The sequence below is a fragment of the Leucopleurus acutus genome (assembly GCF_964270905.1).
Source record: "Leucopleurus acutus genome assembly, chromosome: 2".
In the NCBI taxonomy this organism is placed as follows: Eukaryota; Metazoa; Chordata; class Mammalia; order Artiodactyla; family Delphinidae; genus Leucopleurus; species Leucopleurus acutus.
Window position 1 is genome coordinate 68,214,975 of NC_139143.1, and position 25,147 is coordinate 68,240,121.

Sequence of the window (25,147 nt, forward strand, 5' to 3'; positions counted from 1 at the left end):
AGGATAAAAAGTGGCTTTATTCAAATTAAACTCATGACGTATTTGTCAGCCGGGCATGGTTTCTAGGTGTAGATGGGTCCAATTTCAGCAGCTCAGAAGGATGTTTAAATGTAGCAATAATGCCCAAATTATCTCTCCAGGGGCCCATAGTACTTCCATATGTGACTTAAAAATTCTCAGAGTAGCCTGCAAACTGGCATTCCATGCTTATAACTCAGGGTTAAAAGATGTTGGGCTGAGAACTTAAAGTAAGTATCTAGCCTTGCAGAAATGTGAATAACTCTGACCCTTCAACCTATTATTTTGGTGTTTTGAAATCACTTTCTGCATATTTGTGTGGTCCTGGAAGGCTGGTTTGGAGAACAAATACAGGGGTTTGCTAGTGGTGGGGTGGGGGGGGGTAGGGAAGAGAGAAGTGAAGTGCTAAGAGATGAGGGACAAATTTGCTCCTTTTTTCAAGTGAATGTTTCTGAGGTGTGTGAAGCCATTTGCTTTTATAATCTATCTGCTAAGCTGTTCCTCCTCTAGGGAGTTTCTTCCATTTGCATGTTCCTTACATTTTCTTAGAATTCCACCTTAAAACAAACTGAATGTACTTATGGCCAATATCTCGGCGCTGAAAAGTTTTGCTTAAACGATGACACACTGCAGTTGGAGCCTGCTTGCTCGCCCACATCTGGAAGCCACATGTCAGCAGCAGCTGTATAAAACCAGCAGCCCAGCAGACATAGGGTGACATTTTTTGCCAGAAACCCAGACAGCATGGACCTCACTCTTCTGTGGGTGCTTCTGCCACTGGTCACCGTGACCTGGGGGCAGTATGAAGACTACGGGTACCCATATCAGCAGTACCAATACTATAGTGACGATGGGTGGGTGAATCTGAACCGGCAGGGCTTCAGCTACCAGTGTCCCCATGGGCAGGTGGTGGTGGCCGTGAGGAGCATCTTCAACAAGAAGGAAGGTTCTGACAGACAGTGGAACTACGCCTGCATGCCCACACCTCAGAGCCTGGGGGAGCCTACAGAATGCTGGTGGGAGGAGATCAACAGGGCTGGAATGGAATGGTAAGAGCCAGCGGGCTGCACACGGCCAGTATTATCGCAGCATATCCCTCTCACTGGGGGATGCCTGATGCTCAGGGAACAGCACTTACTAGAGATTGGGCAAGTTCTACCAGGAACCTTTCCATTGCATGCTCTGGGTGGGGCAGGGTCACTGCTGAGCAGACCGCATTACAGGACAAAAACCCAGAATGGGGGGGTGTCCATGGCAGACGGACTCTTCTGTGGTTCTGTTCCTTCCAGAAGCAGCCCTACTCTCAGTTTGGTCCAGGACTAGTAGGGGTCTGCGAAACGTTTACCAGTTCGCCAAAAGTTAAGTACAGAAATTCAAAGTATTTACGGAACTTTATAGCAATTTAACATTATTGTGACATCCAAGTGACATTTTAGTTTGGTAGTAATTTATTTTGACTGTTTTACAAAAGTATTGGTACCCAATAGTTTGGGGAAAATAAACAATGGGACGTTCAACACAGACAGTTTGAGAAATATTGATATAGAGCAAACGAATGGGGAGAGGGGTCAAAGAAGCTTAGGCAAAGAGAAGTGAAATTAAATAGCTCTCTCCTGCCCCGATTAAATGTGCTCTCTCAGTTTTGAGTACCAAGGTCCTTCTCTCTGTCTGAATTTAAAATGGGTTTCATTGCTGGGAAATAGTTTACTAAAGTCTTTTGGGGAGAAGGACTGTTCTCTTCTGACTGGACTCTGCCATGGTTAATGACATGGAAGTGGTCTGAGCCTGTGTCTTCACTGTGGGGTGTGACTGTCTCACCCTAGTACTTGGTCAGAGCCCATCCTAGGAGCTATGGTCTGTGAGGCCAGTTAATCACAGCAGCCAGGATGAAAGCAGGACCACTGGGTGGGTCGGAGGAATGGGTGGAAGCAGACCCTGTGGAAGGCTGGCCTGGGGAAGAGGAAGCCCAGCTGGCAGGCTGCTGTTATGGTAACTGTAGAGAGAAGATTCTTTGAGGACTCCCAGCATGCATGTGGTGTAATGGGGGTTAGGGATGGTCAAGCACAAAACTCTGAGGGTCACTCCAGCGGCACACAGAACAATGATGGGAGATCAAGAGGAAAAGACTGATGGGTGGAGGGGACCTCTCAGTAATTAAAACAGTGGCCATTGATTGAGTGCTTAGCCTGAGCAAGCGCCATGCTGGGGCATTTCTATGGATTATCTCATTTAATGCTCAAAACAAATCTCTAAGTCATTTCATAGGTAGGTAGAACGCAGTCTAGAGATCAGGGGTTTCCTCAGCCGGGAAGTGGTAGAGCAAGGATTTGGATTCAGTGAGTCTCAGCTCTAAAGTGTATGTGCTTAGCCCTGGTGATGGGGGAGACAGACTTGTGAGTCTGCTCCCTCTGCCCATTGTGGGCTCAGTCAGCACAGCCAGGGCCACAGGACTGGACTCAGGGCAGTTCTTCATCCTGAGGACGGAGGGCTCTGCAAATCACAGCAGAAGCCAGCCCTGGAGGGATTGGACCAGCTTGTTTACTACCATGACTGAGGAGGGGCTCAGCCAGCCTGTGGAAGGGATGGGAAGAGGGTCACACAGGCAGCTTCAGGTCAGGGGCCCCATTATTGGACCTTTCTCATCCCCCTCACTGCCTCTAGTGAGCAGATTTAATTATCCAAAGCCCCTTCTGACAGATGGCTGACTCCGAATGCAGCCTCACCTCAATGACTGACAGTCTCCAGTGGTTCCCTGTAGCCAGGCCAGTTGCCTGGCACAGAGCATGGGGATGCCCAAATTACAACTGTCTGTCTAGTCCTCCAACTTAGGGGGCTATTATGTGGGTGGGGCCCCTTTCTAATGTTCCCCTTGTGGAGCCACAGCAAAACACACTCAGATGATTTCTTAAGCCCCAAAGGAAGAGCCCTGGGCTCTGAATCAGGAGGCCTGGATTTAGATCCTGGTTCTAAAGACAACTTGCTGGGTGACCTTGAACCACGGGTTCAGCTCTCTAGGCTCCCACCACATTTGGAAAGTGAGCAGTCAGACTGCATGATCTCGCAAGGTTCCGTGGCTCCAGTTCCCTTTCCTCTGCTTGGCTCTGAAAAGACAGTTGGATTTTTCTTTCATTCTGTTGATTCTTGTGTTTACCCCTGCTAGGGAGAGAAGACAAATTATGTTTAGTTTCAAACTTGCCAGAGTGTGACTGGTTTGTCATTAACTCCCAAACTGTTTGAAGAAAAGTATGAGAGGGAGTAGAAATTATATGATTTTGTTTGACCAATGCAAGTCGAATGAGAGACTGACAGGCACGATCTCTCTTCCACCTTCTCTTCTTCCACATTTTTGAGTATGCAGAGTCAAGTGATATTGTTTTTTCTTTCTCCCTTTCCACCCTCTGTTTTCTCATCTCCTCCTCCATTAATCACAGAGTAAAAAATGTACAAACATGAAAAACAGTAGGACTCAGCTGTCCCAAGACTGATCTCAATTATTCCAGAGGCATTTTTGTTGGATGATTATTGCTTTGAGTTTAGACTCCAGTCTCAGTGAAAAATCTGGAAGGAAAGAAATTGCTCATAAACTGGAGAGCAGTTATATCTTCCCGTTGGCTGCAGGGTCTTAATCTGTTCCGGAGGAAGAGTTGACAGTTTTGTACAATTTGGCTGCCTTGTATAACTACATTAGCTGGCAGGCTTATTTTAAAAGGGGACGAGGAATCTTGAACACAGATGTGACAACAGTACATAGGGTCTGCTAAAGACACTTGCTAATTGGAGCACAGTCTGTAAAAAGTGCTTCCGTCATGGCTGAGTGACTTGTAACACTGCTGTTTTGCTAGGGTTTCTCTGTTGAAAATCACTTCTTCAGTTGGCAGATTCTGAAGTGTGCATGCTGGTCCTTCACTAACAACTGCTTGGAGGCTTTACCTGGGTTCCATGAGTGGCATTTTGCCATCTCAGAGCATGCCTCAGTTGTTCTTGGGGAGTATTCTCAAACCTGGGTTGACCCAGGCTGCAGGACATGTGGGTCCTGTGTGGAACAGGATGAAACTGGAATTTTGTAGTGAGGCTGAGCTGGAGTGTGGTGGAAGGGGCTCTGGTCTTAGAATCAGGAAACTTTGACTTGCAGCTCCTGTTTCTATCATCTCTGAGCTCTGTGGTCTTGGGCATTCAGTTTCTCATTCTGGAAAAAAAGAAAAGAGTATGACACCCACCTCACAAGCTGTTAGAGGGTGTTACCGTGATGCTTACAGGAGAAAGTGTAGGAGAACTCTAAAACAACTCTAAATCTAAAACAAATTCTTGGCACATCATGGACAGTCAATAAAGATTTTGTGTATCTGAAATTTGATGAGGCTAATTTGAGGCAAACCAGCTTTACATGGAGTCTGAATTCAGAAGAAGAGCATTCAGTATATTGACATCCACTTTTTCCCCAGGGCTTCAAAGAATTCCCAAGAAGATATTTCAAAATGGTAGCTTGTTTTAGAGCTAATTATTTGAATTTATGAATTTACCAAAGATAAGTCATATGATAGAGAAGAGGAAACCATGTTACCTCCACAACATTCCAAAATCATGAGCTACTCCAAATTTTGGCAGTTTTAGCCTTGGCTAAGGTACAAGCCCACATAAGAGCATATAATTCAGCCTATTAGGCTGAAGTAGCCATAGGTGAAGGTACTGCCTCAACAATATCAAAAGAAGTTGCAATAGCATACTCAGCACAACATTTGCCATTGTCACCTTTTAAATAAGAACTACTAGTGAACCATGAATAGTCAACATTACCCAAAGAATTTCCTACAGATCATTTACAAGGAGTCAGTAGGTGATCCATCAGTGTTAAGCAGTCAAGAGGAACTTCATCAGTGACAGAGGGGAGAAGGGTAGCAGAATTAAGATTATTACAACATAAAAGAGTGATGTGAGGAACAGCTAACAAAAGGACTTCTTATGAAGTGAGGCAGCTGAGAATGTTGAGTGTGATGAGAATTTTCAGGAGAGCTTCTACTGAAATGGTGAAATGGTCCTCGACAAACCTCAACTCTAAGTCCTTAGGTTTTCTCACCAGTAAAATAAGAGCATTACAGGGACTAGTTAAGGGACAGTGAGGCCTTGAGCCTTGTAATCTTCTAAGATGGTTTTTATGCCTTGAAGGGCTTCTTTACTTACAGGATGTTGATTAATTCTGGGAAGAGGTTTTAAGAGATCTATCTGAATCTTGATGGGAGGTGGGCTGTGAATTTTTCCAATATCAGCTGTAGATTTTGCCCATAAGGAGAGTGATAGTTGATTCAATAGGGGTAGATGATCAGTGTTTCCAGAATAAACTCTAGTACCATCAAAAACAAAGCAAATAAAAGATGTCAAAGAGTCATCTAATTCACCTGGTTGGCTGCTTGGATAACTATTGTCAATTCTAGAATTGCTTTCTCCTTTGGGGAGAAAGAAAATTCTATATACTTCTCTAAGAAGTCTTGACCTAATAAATGGATGGGCAGAGAAACTAAGGAGAAAGGGGTATGTGTCTTTCAAAGGGCCTAAACAAAAGGGAATACGTCCAAGGACAGAAACCTCTTGAGGTTTATTAGAGATCCCTACTATTTGAATTGTTTTAGCGCTACAAGGCAAGGGGTGATTGACAGTAGAGGGGTTGAGTACCAGGAGTGTGGCTCCAGTGTCAGTGAGGTCTGGAAGAGATTTATCCCCGATCTGGAGAAACGTTCTTCAAGTCAGTTAAGAGGGAGGATTGGGAAGAGCTCCTATAGTTCCCAGGAGCTTAGTCACTGAGAACCAGGAGGATGTTGGAAAAGGCTAATTAGAGGGCTGAAGGCACCTAAAGCACTTAAATTTGTAGCAAATTCTTTTCCAATGTCCTGGCTTTTTGCAATAATAGCAGAAACTTGGGGTGGGTGGGGGATCATTTAGGGGCCTTCACTTGCTGGAGTTGAAGGTTAAGAAGTTTGTCAGTCTTCCTTTTAGGTGACTCATTTAAAGTATGAGAGAGCTGGTTTATCAGATTAACTAAATCTGGAGTGGACAAATTTTCCTGTTCCGTCCTGGTCCTTTTTACCAGAAGGGAGATGTTCTGGGTCAGCCTATGACTAAACACAGAGTTACAAGCTACATGGGTGGAATCAACATCTGAAGAAAGACCAGAATTTGCTTTAAAAATAATATGAAATCTATTGTAATAGTCATAAACAGGTTCATCAGATTTTTGTGTGCAAGCCTGAATTTTGTTCCATTCAACAGTCTTTGGAAAAGCCCTAGGAATTCCTCAACGAAGTCACTTATTGATTGCCTGAGTCTGATCATATAATAAGTTAGCGGGCTGGTCTTTCCTCTACTAACAGTTTTCATTCAATGCTGGGCCTGGCCTTCACCTACAAGCTTATGAACAAGCTGATGTTAAGTCTTCGAAACCAGGTTGATAAATCTGAATGACTATATTAATTCAGCAAATCTGTGAGGATCTCCAGTTACTTTGGGAGAATCTCTGACCTTGACTCACAGTTCAGTGTTAGTCTAGGAAATATAAGAAATTAAGGGTTTGTCCTCTGGATCCCCCAAAGGCTTAATTTTAAAGGGATAGGTTCTGATAAGTTCAGAGGAAAAGGGAGTGGGGAGAGTTTCAGAGAAAAGGGGAAGTCTGGCAAGAGAATTAGTATTGGGGAACTGGGGATGTAAGGGATGTGTAGGCAGGCAAAAAGAAGGGAAGGGGGAAGCTGGCACTGGAGGTGGGACCTGAGCAGGAGGAGGAGTGAGACAAGATGGTGCTGGAGATGGAGCCTGAGACAGAGAAGCCAAGGAAGAAGAGCCTGAGGCTTTGGGAGCCATGTTACCTTTCTTTAATTGTTTACCTTAGTTCATCTTAAAATCTTATTTTGCAAAGATCCAATTTTAGGCTGCTGATAATGTTTGGAAGCCTAAAAATACCAATTGAAATAGGCATTCCATTTAGTTTTGGAAATTTTAGAGCTATGATTGTCCAATTTGGTTTTAAGAAAAGTACGTTTAGGGACTTCAAAAGTTCCTCGTAATGGTCATTGATATTCTAAATTGCTTTCGGTTAGGTCAGTCCAGTTTGGTTAGACATGCACATGAAGAAGGACCTTGGTTTTCAAACATAAAATGGGCCAGGATCCCTGTAGGGAAGGGGTACCCTCAAAATATTTAGATAACTGGGATCCTATTTCTCAGAGCTTTTTCTCTAGAGTAAATTAATTCTTTTCAAACAACTTAAGCAGCTCAAATAGCTCAAACAGCCTGCAGGCCTAATACCAGCCAGTTCTAAGGGAACAGTCTAGTCCTGGAAGAGCCAGGCAGGAAGCTGCTCAGCACAGTTCCAATAGAATAGCCCCTATTCCTGAAGGAATGGACTGGTGGCTAGCCAGTTCAAGCTGGATAAGTCTGATTTCAAAAATCAGGCCGAAGTGCCAAATGAGTAGTCGCATACAGAACAAGGTCTTAACCAAAAAAGATGAAACCTTAAAACAGATCCCAAATAAACCTGGAGAGCTTCAAAACGCAAAGAGGATGAAGCTCAGATCCAGGAGAAAGACTTGCCCTCAAACCCCAGGGTCAGTTAGAAAAGCAGTGAGCAACAATGAGCTCAATGTAGTACCACACCTGTTTGCTTACAAGCCTCAGAGTAATCGGGGGTCTTCACATATGGAACAACAAAATGTTGACCTAAAACAAATAGACAGCCAGTTATAACTCCAGAAAAAAATGGGTTTATTTGGAGGAGCAAAGAATTGCAATTTAGGGTCTACAACTATAGTGAAGCATGCACAAGTCCCCCACAAAATGGAGAGGAGAAAACTCTTTTATAGAGGGGAAAAGGAAGTTGGCGGGGCCTATATTAAACAAAGTTCATGGCTTTTCATTGGTTGGATTATGACAATCTCTCATTGGCTGAGCTTTTGCCAGGCAAGAAGAGGAAATCTTTCTTCTTCTGTTGGGCTCTGCTATCTTTGAAGGGTATGAGAGCACCCCTTTCTGGTCTCCTGACTCTAATTGAGGTTTCTGCTTATTAATTTTTTTACAGTAGGAACTCAGTTTTCCATAATCTGATTCTAACTGAGACCAAGGTTCTGTCTAGTACGGGGCAATCCGTCCTGATTCATTATTCTGATCATTCAGTACACACAGTGCTCACCTCTTCAGAGAAGTTTTCCCAGACCACCTCCTGTAAACCAACGTCTCTCACACTCTACTCCCCAAACTGGGTTACATTTCCCGCAGTGCTCTTGTCATTACATGATTTGTATTTATAGTTTGTCCCCTTCAGATTATAAGCTTCATGAATGTAGGGACTTTTTCTCATTCACCACTGTATAGAATATTGCCCAGCACTAGAATAATGCTGGCACATAGTGGGCCCCACTAAATATGTAGCAAAAGACCAAATAAGACTAGTTAGTGCATCGAGCATCTCACAGTGCCCTAAACAAAGGAGCCTGAGATCTTCCTGCAAGGGAAACCATTTTGCTTACATTTTTTTATTTAATTTTTTATTTTATATTGGAATGTAGTTGATTTACAATATTGTGTTAGTCTCAGGTGTACAGCAAAGTGATTCAATTATACATATACATATATCCATTCTTTTTCAAATTCTTTTCCTATATAGGTTATTACAGAATGTTGAGTAGAGTTCCTTGTGCTGTATAGTAAGTCCTTGTTGATTATTTTCTATATAGTAGTGTGTATATGCTAATCCCAAACTCCTAATTTATCCCTCCCCCGCAGTACATATATACAGGGGAATACTACTGAGTCATAAAAAAGAATGAAATAATGCCATTTGCAGCAACATGGATGGACCTAGAGATTATCATACTAAGTGAAATAAGTCAGACAGAGAAAGACAAATATCATATGATATCACTGATATGTGGAATCTAATAATACAAATGAACTTATTTACAAACAGACAGACTCACAGACTTCAAAAACAAACTTATGCTTACATTTTTGATTCTCAATATTCCAGTGTCTATAATATGGGGCTCAATTTTATTGTACACAACTCATTTTGGCTTCTTGCATTCACCACCATGCAGGATGGTCTTTTTTGACTTCCTGAAGTTCTCTAAACCATGTGCAGAGGATGGCTGGCACACTTGTTAGCTCAGGATAAATTCTTTATTAGGTTTCCATTATCCCACAAATCTTAATGTCCCAATATGCTTTTAAAAATATAATAGCAAAACTTTTTATTGCAAAAGCCATACGGGCTAAATGCTACATGGTATCCTGGTTTGGATCCTGTAACAGAAAAAGGGCATTAATGGAAAATCTGGTAAAACCTAAATGAAGTCTGGAGTTTAGTGATGTACAATGTTAATTTCTTAGTGTTCATAAAGGCACCAGAGTGATGAAAGATACCTTTAGGGTAAGCTAGGTGAAGGGCATACATGAATCCTATGTATTATCTTTACAAATCTTCTGTATCTCAAAAATTATTTCAGAATTAAAAGATTAAAAAATAAGGAGGCAGGCTGGTAGAGTACATATTGGGAGTTTAAAAGGCAGAGTGCAACAGAATCACAAAATCTCAGCACTGGGAGGGATCTCATGTAAAATCCAGAACAACCTCCCTACGTCATAGATTAGGAATTAAAGCCAAGAGTGAAGCAATTGAAAAAGCAGTGAAACAAGTACATTAAGTATAAGTGCTATTATCTTAATCCTAATTGATATGGTGCTTTATAGTTTATAAAGTATTCCTCAGTCATACATTCATTTGCTTATTCATTCACTACCAAATGTTTATTATCACAAACTTTGCCAGACTCCAAGATTATGAAGATAAGTAACCCACAGTCTATGCCCTTGTGCTACTCATGGTCTAATCTTATTTGATCTTCACAATAATACTGCAAGGCAGCATTACTATTTCCCCCATTTTATACATGAAGGAACGCGGTTCAGAAGCATTAGGAGACTTGCCTGCTCATAGCTAGTGCAGAGGAGGAACCCAAGCCACAGTGCTGATGCCACAGTGCTGCCGGTGAATATTAAATGTTGGTGGTATTTTTGGTCTTGAATAAAGTTGTAGTCAGTTCTGGGCTAAAGAAGATATCACACCTATGTAAGATTGACCTCTGAAGGAAACAAGGTTGAGTGTGGGAGAATAGAGTTATAGCAGATCTAGGATTCTTGCCACCTTTCCATCTTGGTCACTGTCCTAAGATCTAGGAATCAATTGTCTGAGGGAACTTGGGCTTTGCAAAATGGCTCTTGGCTGTGCTCATAGGATGGTAAATGTTCACTCCTCCAGTAGGGGATTTGCTTCTGTCTGCATACTTGTCAGATATAATATTCCTAATGAATAAGAGATTTCCACAGAATTAGGATACCTTTCTCTCTCCTCTCTCTCTGTGTGTATGTGTGTGTTTCTTCGAGGTATCTTGAAGTAACTGAAAGAATATGGACTTTGGAGACAAACAGAACAGTTCTCAAAATGCAGCCCCACTACTAACTTTAGGCAAGTCATGTCAACTTTCTAAGCCTCAGCTTCTACTTCTACAAAGACAATGCCCCAGAATTGTTGTGAGAATTAAATGAGATAATATATATGTATTATTGGCTGTGTGTCCTTTGGGGAATTACTTAACCTCTCTAAACCTGAGTTTCCTTATCCATCAAATGGTGGTGGTGGTGGGGAACTGATTATCCAAGCCCATTTCACAGGATTGTTTTGGTGATTAAAATAAATAATGCAGGTATAGTGCTTAACACAACGGCTGGCTCATGGTAAGTCCTATATAAGAGTTATTTATCCTTACTATAATGACTACTCTCTGGAAACTGAAACTCAAAGAGATAAATGTCACACAGTTGGTAAATTATAAAGCTGGAGTTGAAATATACAAATTGCTAGATTACAAAGACCACTGATAGGTAACATTTCGTTTTGGGAACATATAATTCAGTATACATATTAAGTGTACAATATGAATGTCAAATATTTTTCACATTTCAGATAACACAGCGGTAGTATTAGATCGCTTGGTTAACAAATATTGTAAATAATTGACTTCAGGAGCTCCTGTGGTTAATTAAGCCTGAAATCCCTGCGTGACCTGGAATTGTTCTCAGGCCAAAAGTGATCTCAGGACATAAATACATCTCATAATATAACCTGGATCTTCTCAGAGGCCTTTGGGTTAGCCTCTACTGCTTGTATTTTTCTAAAACAGGGCAGGAGTTTGTGTTTTGGGAAGAATTTCTATTTCTCCCTTGTCCTGTCCTATGGCTTTCTATCCAGAGAAGCTGTTCAGCAGTTCATTTCTGATTCACCATCTTGAAACCTGCTATATACTAGCAGAATTAAAACCCGACATGGAGAAGATAGCAGAACTCTTACCCAGATGTGGGCAGGAAGAGAGCAGACAGCATATAACTCAGCATTATTTAAAGAGACTGTTCATATCCCCATCATTGTGGCAGGGGGACCAGTAATCAGTGGTACAGTGTTTACCTTCAAAACCCCTGCACTATCCCACGATGAAATGGTTCAGAGATAGTACATGTTAGGTGAAATGTGTGATGGTGACATCAATGTATCATGAGGAAGAAAAATCAGCAGGAGTTACAATTGTCAAGAAAGGAAGATTTCTTGGAGCAGGTGAGCTTCAAATTATGTTTTATCATTTACTTTCTGAGGCTAATCTTACTGCCCCACTGGAAGGGTTCAACCTTGATAATTCCTAACGTAGGCTCCAACAGAAAGTGTTTTGTGGAGACTAGAATGTAGTTTCTCTTTCCATTTAATTGCAAATATTTATGATAATAGTAATAATAACAACTACTACCTTTCCTGACTTTTTTTTTTAAACATCTTTATTGGAGTATAATTGCTTTACACTGTTGTGTTAGTTTCTGCTGTATAACAAAGTGAACCAGCTATATGTGTTAGTTTCTGCTGTATAACAAAGTGAACCAGCTATATGTATACATATACCCAATATCCCCTCCCTCTTGTATCTCCCTCCCACCATTCCTATCCCACCCTTCTAGGTAGTCACAAAGCACCGAGCTGATCTCCCTGTGCTATGATAGCTTCCCACTGGCTATCTATTTTACATTTTGTAGTGTATATACGTCCATGTCACTCTCTCACTTTGTCCCAGCTTACCATCCCCCTCCCCGTGTCCTCAAGTCCATTTTCTACATCGAATCTTTATTCCTGTCCTGCCCCTAGGTTCATCAGAACCAATTTTTTAAAGATTCCATATATATGTGTTAGCATACAGTATTTCTTTTCTCTTTCTGACTTACTTCACTCTGTATGACAGGCTCCATCCACCTCACTACAAATAACTCAATTTCGGTTCTTTTTATGGCTGAGTAATATTTCTTTGTATATATGTGCCACATCATCTTTATCCATTCATCTGTCGATGGACACTAAGGTTGGGTCCATGTCCTGGCTATTGTAAATAGTGCTAAAATGAACATTGTGGTACATAACTCTTTTTGAATTATGGTTTTCTCAGGGTATATGCCCACTAGTGGAATTTCTGGGCCAAAGAGTAGTTCTATTTTTAGTTTTTTAAGGAAACTCCATACTGTTCTCCATAGTGACTGTACCAATTTACATTCCCACCAACAGTGCAAGAGGGTTGCCTTTTCTCCACACCCTCTCCAGCATTTATTGTTTGTAGGTTTTTTGATCGTGGCCATTCTGACCACTGTGAGGTGATACCTCATTGTAGTTTTGATTTGAATTTCTCTAATGATTAGTGATGTTGAACGCTTTCATGTGGTTGTTGGCTACCTTTATATCTTCTTTGGAGAAATGTCTATTTAGGTCTTCTGGCCATTTTTGGATTGGGTTGTTTGTTTTTGTGATATTGAGCTGCATGAGCTGCTTGTAAATTTTGGAGAAAAATCCTTTGTCGGTTGCTTCATTTGCAAATATTTTCTCCCATTCTGAGGGTTGCCTTTTTGTCTTGTTTATGGTTTCCTTTGCTGTGCACAAGCTTTTAACTTTCATGAGGTCCCATTTGTTTATTTTTGTTTTTATTTCCATTTCCCTAGGAGGTGGGTCAAAAAGGATCTTGCTGTGATGTATGTCATAGAGTGTTCTGCCTATGTTTTCCTCTAAGAGTTTTATAGTGTCTGGCCTTATATTTAGGACTTTAATCCATTTTGAGTTTATTTTTGTGTATGGTGTTAGTAAGTGTTCTAATTTCATTCTTTTACATGTAGCTGTCCAGTTTTCCCAGCACCACTTATTGAAGAGGCTGTCGTTTCTCCATTGTATATTTTTGCTTCCTTTATCAAAGATAAGGTGACCATATGTGCATGGGTTTATCGCTGGGCTTTCTATCCTGTTCCATTGATCTATATTTCTGTTTTTGTGCCAGTACCATACTGTCTTGATTACTGTAGCTTTGTAGTATAGTCTGAAGTCAGGGAACCTGATTCTTCCGGCTGCATTTTTCTTTCTCAAGATTGCTTTGGCTATCCAGGGTCTTTTGTGTCTCCATACAAATTTTAACATTTTTTGTTCTAGTTCTGTAAAAAATGCCATTGGTAATTTGATAGGGATTGCATTGAATCTGTAGATTGCTTTGGGTAGTATAGTCATTTTCACAATATTGATTCTTCCAATCCAAGAACATGGTATAGCACTCCATCTGTTTGTATCATCTTTAATTTCTTTCATCAGTGTCTTATAGTTTTCTGCATACAGGTCTTTTGTCTCCTTAGGTAGGTTTATTCCTAGGTATTTTATTCTTTTTGTTGCAATAGTAAATGGGAGTGTTTCCTTAATTTCTCTTTCACATTTTTCAACATTAGTGTATAGGAATATAAGAGATTTCTGTGCATTAATTTTGTATCATGCTACTTTACCAAATTCATTGATTAGCTCTAGTAGTTTTCTGGTAGCATCTTTAGGATTATCTATGTATAATATCATGTCATCTGCAAACAGTGACAGCTTTACTTTGTCTTTTCTGATTTTGATTCCTTTTATTTCTTTTTCTTCTCTGATTGCTGTGGCTAAAACTTCCAAAATCATGTGGAATAATAGTGGGGAGAGTGGGCAACTTTGTCTTGTTCCTGATCTTAGAGAAAATGGTTTCAGTTTTTCACCATTGAGAACGATGTTGACTGTGGGCTTGTCATATATGGCCTTTATTACGTTGAGGTAGGTTCCCTCTCTGCCTCCTATCTAGAGAGTTTTTATCATAAATGGGTGTTGAATTTTGTTGAAAGCTTTTTCTGCATCTATTGAGATTATCATATGGTTTTTACCTTTCAGTTTGTTAATATGGTTTATCACATTGTTGATTTGCATATATTGAAGAATGCTTGCATTCCTGGGATAGATCCCACTTGATCATGGTGTATGATCCTGTTAATGTACTATTGGATTCTGTTTGCTAGTATTTTGTTGAGGATTATTGCATCTATGTTCATCAGTGATACTGGCCTGTAGTTTTCTTTTATTGTGACAACTTTGTCTGGTTTTGGTATCAGGGTGATGGTGGCCTCATAGAATGAGTTTGGGAATCTTCCTCCCTCCTCTATATTTTGGAAGAGTTTGAGAAGGATAGGTGTTAGCTTTTCTCTAAATGTCTGATAGAATCGCCTGTGAAGCCAGCTGGTCCCGGGCTTTTGTTTGTTGGAAGATTTTTAATCACAGTTTCAATTTCAGTGCTTGTGATTGGTCTGTTTATATTTTCTAGCTCTTCCTGGTTCAGTCTCGGAATATGCTTTTCTAAGAATTTGTCCATTTCTTCCAGGTTGTCCATTTTATTAGCATATAGTTGCATTTACTAATCTCTCATGATCCTTTCTATTTCTGCAGTGTCAGTTGTTACTTCTTTTTCATTTCTAAATCTGTTGATTTGAGTCTTCTCCCTCTTTTTCATGATGAGTCTGGCTAATGGTTTATCAATTTTGTTTATCTTCTCAAAGAACCAACTTTTAGTTTTATTGATCTTTGCTATTGTTTCCTTCATTTAGTTTTCATTTATTTCTTATCTGATCTTTATGATTTCTTTACTTCTGCTAACTTTGGGGGGTTCTTTGCTCTTCTTTCTCCAATTGCTTTAGGTGAAAGGTTACATTGTTTATTTGAGATTTTTATTGTTTCTTGAGGTAGGATTGTATTGCTACAAACTTCCCTCTTAGAAATGTTTTTGCTGCATCCCATAGGTTTTGGGTTGCCATGTTTTAATTGTCATTTGTTTCTAAGTATTTTTTAATTTCCTCTTTCCTTTCTTCAGTGATTTCTTGGTTATTTAGTATTGTATTTTTTAGCTTATATCTATTTGTATTTTTTTACATTTTTTTTCCTGTAATTGATATCTAGTCTCATAGCATTGTGGTCAGAAAAAATGCTTGATACGATTTCAGTTTTCTTACATTTACTGAGGCTTGATTTGTGACCCAATATATGATCTATCCTGGAGAATGTTCCATGAGCACTTGAGAAGAAAGTGTATTCTGTTGTTTCTGGATGGAATATCCTATAAATATTAATTAAGTCCATCTTGTTTAATGTGTGATTTAAAGCGTGTGTTTCCATATTTATTTTCATTTTGGATGATCTGTCCATTTGTAAAAGTGGGGTGTTAAAGTCCTCTACTATTATTGTGTTACTGTTGATTTCCCCTTTTATGGCTGTTAGCATTTGCCTTATGCACTGAGATGTTCCTATATTGGGTGCATAAATATTTACAATTTTTATATCTTCTTCTTGGATTGATCCCTTGATCATTATGTAGAGTCCTTCTTTGTCTCTTGTAATAGTCTTTTTTTTAAAGTCTATTTTGTCTGATATGAGAATTGCTATGCCAGCTTACTTTCGATTTCCATTTGCATGGAATATCTTTTTCCATCCCATCACTTTCAGTCTGTATGTGTCCCTAGGTCTGAAGTGGGTCTCTTGTAAACAGCATATATACAGGTCTTATTTTTGTATCCATTCAGCCAGTCTATGTCTTTTTGTTGGAGCATTTAATCCATTTACATTTAAGGTAATTATCAATATGTATGTTCCTATTACCATTTTCTTAATTGTTTTAGGTTTGTTTTTGTAGGTCTGTTCCTTCTCTTGTGTTTCCTGCCTAGAGAAGTTCCTTTAGCATTTGTTGTAAAGCTGGTTTGATGGTGTTGAATTCTCTTAGCTTTTGCTTGTCTCTAAACGTTTTATTTTCTCTGTTGAATCTGAATGAGATCCTTGCTGGGTAGAGTAATCTTGGTTGTAGGTATTTCCCTTTCATCACTTTAAATATGTCCTGCCATTCCCTTCTGGCTTGCAGAGTTTCTGCTGAAAGGTCAGCTGTTAACCTTATGGGGATTCCCCTGTATGTTATTTGTTTCTTTTCCCTTGCTGCCTTTACTATTTTTCCTTTGTATTTAATTTTTGATAGTTTGATTTTATGTGTCTTGGCATGTTTCTCCTTGGATTTATCCTGTATGGGAACTCTCTGTGCTTCCTGGACTTGGGTGACTATTTCCTTTCCCATGTTAGGGAAGTTTTCAACTATGATCTCTTCAAATATTTTCTCAGACACTTTCTTTTTCTCTTCTTCTTCTGGGACCCCTATAATTTGAATGTTGGTTGTGTTTAATATTGTCCCCAAGGTCTCTGAGACTGTCCTTAATTCTTTTCATTCTTTTTTCTTTATTCTGCTCTGCAGTAGTTATTTCCACTATTTTATCTTCCAGGTCCCTTATCCATTGATCTGCCTCAGTTATTCTGCTATTGATTCCTTCTAGAGATTTTTTATTTCATTTGTTGTGTTGTTCATCATTGTTTGTTTGCTCTTTAGTTCTTCTAGGTCCTTGTTAAATGTGTCCTGTATTTTCTCCATTCTATTTCCAAGATTTTGGAGCATCTTTACTATCATTACTCTGAATTCTTTTTCAGGTAGACTGCCTATTTCCTCTTCATTTATTTGGTCTGGTGGATTTTTATCTTTCTCCTTCATCTGCTGCATATTTCTCTTTCTTCTCATTTTGTTTAACTTCATGTATTTGGGGTCTCCTTTTCACAGGCTGTAGGTTCATAGTTCCTGTTGTTTTTGGTGTTTGCCCCTAGTGGGCAAGGTTGGTTCAATAGGTTGTGTAGGCTTGCTGGTGGAGGGGACTGGTGCCTGTGTTCTTGTGGATGAGGCTGGATCTTCTCTTTCTGGTGGGCAAGACTGTGTCTTGTGGTGTGTTTTGGGGAGTCTGTGACCTTATTGTGATTTTAGGCAGCCTCTGTGCTAATGGGTGGGGTTGTGCTTCCGTCTTGCTAATTGTTTGGCATTGGGCTTCCAGCACTGGAGTTTGCTTGCTGTTGGGTGGAGCTCAGTCTTAACATTCAGACGGAGATCTCTGGGAGAGCTCCTTTCCTGCCCTTTCATGATAAACTTTGTGCTATGCTCTGGGGTAGACACTTGACATATAGCTTCTCTTTAATCTTCATGTAATACTATCAGGGTAGAAATTGTCATCTCCATTTTGTGTAAGTAGGTATAAATGTCAGCAGAAAGGACAAGATGGGGAATGGAGTCATTCTGTTGGGGCTTAAGAGAGAAATCCAGAACTTTTAAAGCTCCTTTAAGTAGGCAAACGTGCTCCTAAATTGGTTTGCTTCTGCCCCTTGCCATTTCACTGCCCCACCATCCCAAGCCAGTTTCTTGTTTCTCTTTTCTCTCTTTACTACAAATCTACTTCTTCTCTCCAATATCTGTATTGTTGTGGTGTCTCTTATTAGCAGAGTTGTCTGGAAAGGATTGCAGACCAAGTACAGCACCTGACATAGAGTAGGTTCTAATGACTATTTGTTGAAAAACTTCACAAACATTCTGAAACTCTGTGACCCATGTTATAAATGTCTGATAGCAACTCAAAGGACTATTCTGGGGAAAATAGAATTTACAGGAGTCAAACTTTACTCTAAAAGAATGAGTCTCCCTTGGTGGAATTTAAACCCTCATCAAGCTGGGTTGGGAGAGAAACACTGGGGAGTAAGAGCTTTGCCACATGGTCTCCCAGTCACATGGAGTGGCCACCAGCCTGGATGATGATCAAAGCTGCTCTTATTTCATATTTGCTGTGGAGCTGAAGACTGGATAGCAGTCCTGGAAACACGTCTGTATGTTTATAGAGCTGGAAGAAAGCTACCAGCACAACCAGCCCACCCATTTGATGGGACTGTAAAAGCTCTTAACCAAGATAGTGCTGCTTTCCTTTACCCTGTTCTCCACTCAACCCAATGCCACGCCCAACTTGCTAAGAGTTTGGACTTTCTTTGAGTTGGGACTGAGACCAGCAGAGACTGGAAGGAGAGACTAAAACTTCACAGAGGAGTTCACCAGCAAAACCAGATATGTGCACACCTTCCAGTCCTGGCCTCCATCATTGGGCCTGACCAACAGCCCTGGACCCAATGAAGAACACAAAAAAACAGTGAGAAAGCCTGGCTGGAGATTGGACCAGAAGCAGAATGACAATCCTGGAGCAGCAGTTTGTGCTCCCTGAAAGTTCATGACCAGGAGCTTTGGCCTCAGAAAAATCTGCGTTTGGATCCTGGATCTTCCTGTTTCTGTCTTCGCCAAGATTTTTGCAGGCATCATTTTATTTCATCCTCACAGTGACTTAGATGAGGCTCCACACAGCATGTGAAGGTCAGGGCTAGGACCAGAACTCATGCTGCTGATTCCTCAACAAGGGCTCTTTCCCCTGCATCCTATCACTTCCATGTTTTGTTATTGTGGACACAGGAGAAGGTTTTGTCTTTGCTTTTAGGGTGAAGGCCCTGAGAGAAACCACTTTCAGAAAGACCACTTTCTCAGAAAAGGTCCATGACTATCGTCAGAGGAGGAGTAACTGCCTGCTGATTTTCCTTCTAGAAAGTTTCTAGTGTCAGGTGGAGCACAGCTAACAGTGCTCCAGTTTGTGAAACTGAGCCTCCAGGCTTCAAAGAGATGATAAGAAAGAAAATATGGCTTTTCAAATGGAGAGGAGAGAGTCCTGAATGAGGGCACCCCAGGGTCCTGAGACTCTGAGGGAATGTTCTCAGGGAGTCTGTGCCTAGGGCTCAGCTGGGGTCCTGTCACTGTACACCAGGAAAGCTAGTCTTGGGCTCAAACTCTTTTCTGTGGACCGTTCAGGAGCAACAACCAAGTGCTGGGAAGTAAAGCAGATCCTCAAGAATGTCTTTTCACCGTCAACCTTTTTTAAAAATTGAATCTGGGGCTTCCCTGGTGGCGCAGTGGTTGAAAGTCCGCCTGCCGATGCAGGGGACACGGGTTCGTGCCCCGGTCCGGGAGGATCCCACATGCCGCGGAGCGGCTGGGCCCGTGAGCCATGGCTGCTGAGCCTGCACCTCCGGAGCCTGTGCTCCGCAACGGGAGAGGCCACAACAGTGAGAGGCCCGCGTACTGCAAAAAAAAAAAAAAAAAAAAAGCATCTTGATTAGTTTCTAATAAAACTCTTTAAAAAAAATTGAATCTGAATCACTTTAATGATTCAAGTTTTCTCCAACTTCCCCCGCCGCTCCCATTGACAGGCTGCCCTCATTCCCTTTCTCCCCTGCCTGGTTCCTGTGTTTGCAATCCTGCAGTTTGTGGCCAAATGTTACTGAGTCTTATTAAATAAGGTACTTTTTAAAAAGGTGATTGATTGAAAGGGAGAGAAATGCCTAAAGCTATATTCATTTTTCACCCTCGTCCTGGAGTAGGCTTTGTTCCTGAAAGAGAAGGTGGAAGTGGGAAGATGGATTGCTCAACGTGAGTTCCTGAGAACTACTTGGAGGGAGTTTCAGGGCCCTTCCTGGATTTGAATGACAGGCTTTTAAAAGTCCATTCTGCCTCTGATAATGGAAGATGCCCTGATCATTCATTTGTTCATCATTCTTCCATCAAACATTTGCTAGACCCCATTGTCAGGCACTGTGGGGAATTCAAATTGAAGATTAAGTGATCTTTCTCCTTCAAGGACTTTACCATCTATTGGGGGCAATAAGTCAGACTCAAATATCTATGCTGCAAAGTGGGTGTGTCAGTGACTAAGACAGTCGACTGCTGTGAGCTTTGTTTTAGGGAAACAGCTGCTCAAGGAACACATATGAGTCCACCAGCTTTCCACTGATGGAGACTGGGAAGCCAAGGGCAGATTTCACAGAGTATACTCACAAGTGCCGTGTGGACTAAATGAAAGTATGATGACAACAGTAAGTAATTTATTAATCATTAATAGACACTATCCCCAGAGTTGTATATACATCGCCTTATTTGGTCTTCACAATAACTTTAATAAGTACATACTGTTATTATGCCCATTTTACAGATGAGGAAACTGAGACCATTAGAGGGTCTGAAGCCTGTCAAAGGTGACACAGTCAGAAGTGGTTGGAGCACCAGTCCAGCAACATAGCCTATGCTCTTAACCACCCTGCTATACTGCTCCCACATGAGTGTGAAAATGTACCCTTACAAAAATCCAATTCTAGAAGGAATAATTTCATTGTGTTGGCCTCATGTACTGCCAAACTCCAGTGCAGGCTCACTCTACTAAAATGTGAGTGCAATGGGACAGAAGCTGGGGGAGGTGAGCTCTCTTTGGTTGTCTAACTTTCATCATATGTTCTTAGGCCCTGGGCCTGTAGTGTCCAAATAATCTTCACAGGGCAGTGTTATCTGAGGTGGTATGTGAAAGAGTGACACACACACTTCCCATACAGGACTATGGGGTCAGCTGCCTGGCTGGCAGCCGGCGGAGAATTCATGGAACTTGGATAGCCTTCAGAACTGGTACCCCGTGAAACCATTCAGCTTATCTTGCTACATTTATTTTTGCTTATGGGAACTCACCACCCTGGGAATGCTATCCCCGTGATAGTCTGAGTGCACAGGACAAACCAAGACAATGGAACAACAGCTCCAGGGAAACCACAGCCTGGCTCAGTTCTGAAAGGGCTGTTTTAGAGGAAGGCAGAATTTTAGTGATGGTAAGGAGGAAGCTCACAGAGAGCACCAGTTTGCTGCACCGTCTCTCTTTGGACACATATGAGCTTTGTTTACAACTCTTAGAGCTTTCTGTTGAAGTTGGCTTTCACTCGCACTGCTAGGATTAGGATAGAATAAGACCATGCTGGAAGATCAGCCCCCAAGGCTACCCTTCAGACCTTGGTTGTCCATTCCAAGTGTGTGGCTTCCTGATACATACCAGGTGTTTTCCAAGGCGGTAATACTCCTGATGAGATGCGAGTACTGGTAGAGCAAAGAAGACTAGATCATCAAAGGGCACAGGTCTCAATTTACGTCATAAATTGCATTATTGATCTCCTACAGTTGAGCTTTCTAAGGTCTTTCAGAACTTCTTACAGGTCCTGGGAACCTGGAATTCAAGCCAGTTTGTATGGTGACCGAGTACCAAGCCCATCTCTCAATTCTTCTTTCCACACAGAAGCACTGTGATTGAAACAGAATAGTGAGGGAGTACAAGTTTGTTGAATGAATGAATGGATAAATAAACACATGTCTGAATATATATAAGCATAAATGAATAAATGAATAATAAATGATGAAAAGTACAGATGCTTTCTGACCAGACATGAAATATATTTAATATCTAGTTTTGTCAGACCCAGAAGATCATTTCCAATAATTAAAAAGAATGAAATGAAATCCAGTCACTGATGGTTTTATAGTTTGTGTGTCAGCAAGGTCCCTCTCACCTATCAGCATCAGGTACTTATTCTTACTTTACCTATTATATTTTCTGGAAACTTACCTTTCCTTGAAAAGCAGGGTTGTATTCCAGCAGCTGTCAGGTTGTGACACAGAGACAACTGCCTTCTCTGCTTACTCATAAGAGGGAACATGATCAATGGCCAGGTGGGTAAGAATACAAAGAAGCAGAGGTAGCTAAAGACCTCCTTTGGAAGGTTTTATGAAAGCTCTCACTCTGCGCAAGGTGGGAGCCCACTGTGGCCAGGTGGAGAACAGCAACCTCATCAACACAGCAAAAGGAGCAAGCCTCAAGGCACCGGTGGGATATGGGGAAAGAGTGGGAGAAAGTGGGACAGGAGATGGAACAAAGGGAGAAATGATTACACTATTCTAAGCCAACGCTTAGCTAGCAAGGTGCTGTGAAGATGAAACAGGCTGATTCCTAGACCAACAGCAGCCCAGATAGAATGACACAGTGACAATTCATGTGACTGCAGGGAGGGTCTGTAGACTAGAAGAATTAGAACGGAGCAGCTTAGACAGGAAAGGGACCCTTAGAGGATGTTTGAGGAGTTCAGGTGGCCCGTCACCACTCTGTAAGGACTGCCTCCATATGCCAGGACCCACAGTGGGCACTGGGGATAGAATTTTGACCAAACACTCCCTGACCACGTAGAGCTTGCTGTCTAGTGGGCAATAGAAAGATTCCTGGATAAGTTGTGAAAACTTGGGGTTGTGGTCCCAGCTCCCCACAGCTTGTACTGGGTCACCCTGTACAAATCGCTGTGCCCATCTGGGCTTTGCCTGCTGAGTATCCTTGTGCTCCGTCTCCAGGCTTATGCTTCTAAGAAGGTCTTGTGAAAGCGTCTCTTTGTATTCTTTTTATTTTAATGCAAGTAATGTGAATTACATTATCTTTTATTTTAAATGGCATGAACAATATAATATTGCATTTGTAAAAATTCTAGATGCCTCTATATCCATTCATTTATGCATTCTTCCATCTAACAATATATTCATAGAGGTCTAACAAGAGCAGAGTTTCCCAATTTTCCTTCGGTTGAAAGACTGTGAATCATTTGAATTTTAATGGTGAGTATACATCATTCCTACCAGTAAAACAAAGTTTTTTTATGATTTGCATAAAAATGGAATAAATTGTAAGGAATCTAGGTCATTGAAAGAGTGTCATGACTCAATAACTGAGGGAGCTGGGATCTTGGAAAGGGGGGCTCTACTTGTGCATCCTTGTGGTTGGTTGACTTGGACTTGTTCTCTTCTCTTCAGGTACCAGACGTGCTCCAACAACGGACTGGTGGCAGGATTCCAGAGCCGCTACTTCGAGTCAGTGCTGGATCGGGAGTGGCAATTTTACTGTTGTCGCTACAGCAAGAGATGCCCATATTCCTGCTGGTGAGTTTAGCAGCCAAACGCAACTCCTCACTGCTTCTGGGGCTGGAGGGGACTTGCGGGGTGGTGGGGGGCAGTGCTCTGGTCCAGGTTTCTGGCTTCAAATAAGCCTGGGCTGTCACAAACAAGTTTTAAATATAGCATCTAGCCTATAGAAGGAGATGGATGGATGGATGGATGGATGAGTGGAAGAAAATGCCAGAATAATACTCACACTGGGAGAGACCTTACAGGTCATCAACCCACTGCTCCTATATCCCTCTTTTGGCAGAAAAGGAAACAAACAGAATAGAGCAAGGATGTGACTTGCCGGAAACCACCCAGCTATTTCATGGGGGTTCACTTCTAAGCTGAAGTGTACTGACTCCTGTTTTAGTGCTCTTTTCCCTCTATCACAATAACTACTCATCACATCAAAGGCTGCTGAACCCATCTGGGAACTTATGTTTTCCCACGGGACTTCTTTGGAAGAAGCCAACCCTGTTCCAGGTCAGAGTGGCAAACATAGTATATAATTACAGACTGAAAAAGGAGGCTAGTGCTTTCTAGATAACTATGTAATTCCAGTCTGTGAAATTTTGTTCCTTTCCGGCTCCCTGGGCTAATGCCACATATCCCCTGACCTAGACTTTGGGTTGACTAGGAGAAGGATGTATATTTATTTACCCTGATAACTTACACTGGATGTTGACGACGTAACTTGTCCCAAGTTCTTCAGTCTGCAAACAAGTCAGACATTTCTGCTTTGGACAAAGGAATCCAAAAGTGTCAACATTTGAAGGTTGGCTGACTCAAATGATGTATCTCTCCTCAGAGTGATGCTTGGAAGAACAGCCTTGTGGGTTATGCTTATTCTCTGCAATCAGAGAGCATTATTCCACAGATGCCCACGTGGGGCACAATGTCTCTAGGGATATGCATCTCCAAACTCAACATTTTTCTGTTTGAAGCAATGATAAATGGTAACTTCAGAGATCAAGGTCAGCTGATATCAGTAGCTATCTGATGGGGCAGGGACCTCGTCCAGCTTTCCAAAATGCCTCCATAAAGCTGTTCTTACTCCACCACAGCAGGCAAACAGGCATGGCTAGGGTGTAGGATATAACTGTGACAGGTCCTGAATCCAGGGCCAAAGGGGCTTCACATTCTAGGGTAGAGTGGAAGGAGCCCACCAATCATTAAGATGCTAGGAAATTAATGAACATGGAACTATGTAGGTAGGCACAAAGTCTTGATATCAAAGACTGACAGATAGAGATGTGCAACTTTTCTTAAGTTGCCCAAGACATTCAAATCTCTGGTAGCCATATTTATCCTTGGCTTTGGTCTGCAATGGTCTGCCCATCTTCCTTCACCACCCTACCCTGCCCCTTCCTCATCCCACTACATCACCCAGACATGTCACTGATGGATGGTAGAACCAAAGGGTGGGGGGAGAAAGGAGAGAATTACTCAGAAAGACACAGCAAGTCAACTTAGAAGCGGTCCCTCTAAGGAAGGCTTCACTTACTGCACCTCTTTCTGGTTGCGTGGTGCTAGAGCTGAGAGCTACCACGGTTGTCAAGGAAATGGTACTTTTTCAAAGGGACACTTGGAGCAGCAGCAGAACGAGGCTGCCATATCACCATGGTAAGCAGTGCATGACTCACTATCCCACTGGTGTGTCTAGACATTTTAGTGGCATCTTTACATTTCCGGAGTCATGACGGTATATGTTTTTCTAAATTGAATGAAACCTCTAGGGCATGAATTAGGTCATAGTTCTTCAGCATCTCAGCACATTGCCTGGCACAAAGTGGGCCCTTAATACATTTCTCGAATGAATAACGAAACATCACAGGCGCATAGGAACTGTAACAGTGGTGAAACCTGACATTGATATGATGATGTTTTATAGTGGAAAAAGACTTCATTCACGAGCATCATTTTATTTGATCCTTTTAACAGCTCTTTGGAGTGAGAACTGTTTTCCCACACCTTCCCACAGTGAAAACTCCTGATAACTCTCTTATTTG

The 25,147-nt window shown here is 41.5% G+C and overlaps 1 protein-coding gene across 1 annotated transcript in view; it reads left to right on the forward strand.

Moving 5' to 3' along the window:
- Positions 1-750: 750 nt before the first annotated feature.
- Positions 751-25,147, forward strand: part of DPT (dermatopontin) — a gene marked incomplete at its 3' end in the record, with an annotated part of 38,276 nt that continues 13,879 nt past the window's right edge. Inside the window, exons 1-2 of the mRNA XM_082833429.1 lie at positions 751-1,067; positions 23,010-23,135. Coding sequence (XP_082689555.1) covers positions 763-1,067; positions 23,010-23,135 — 431 coding nt within the window. The 5' untranslated portion in view covers positions 751-762. The remainder of the gene's footprint in view (positions 1,068-23,009; positions 23,136-25,147) is intronic.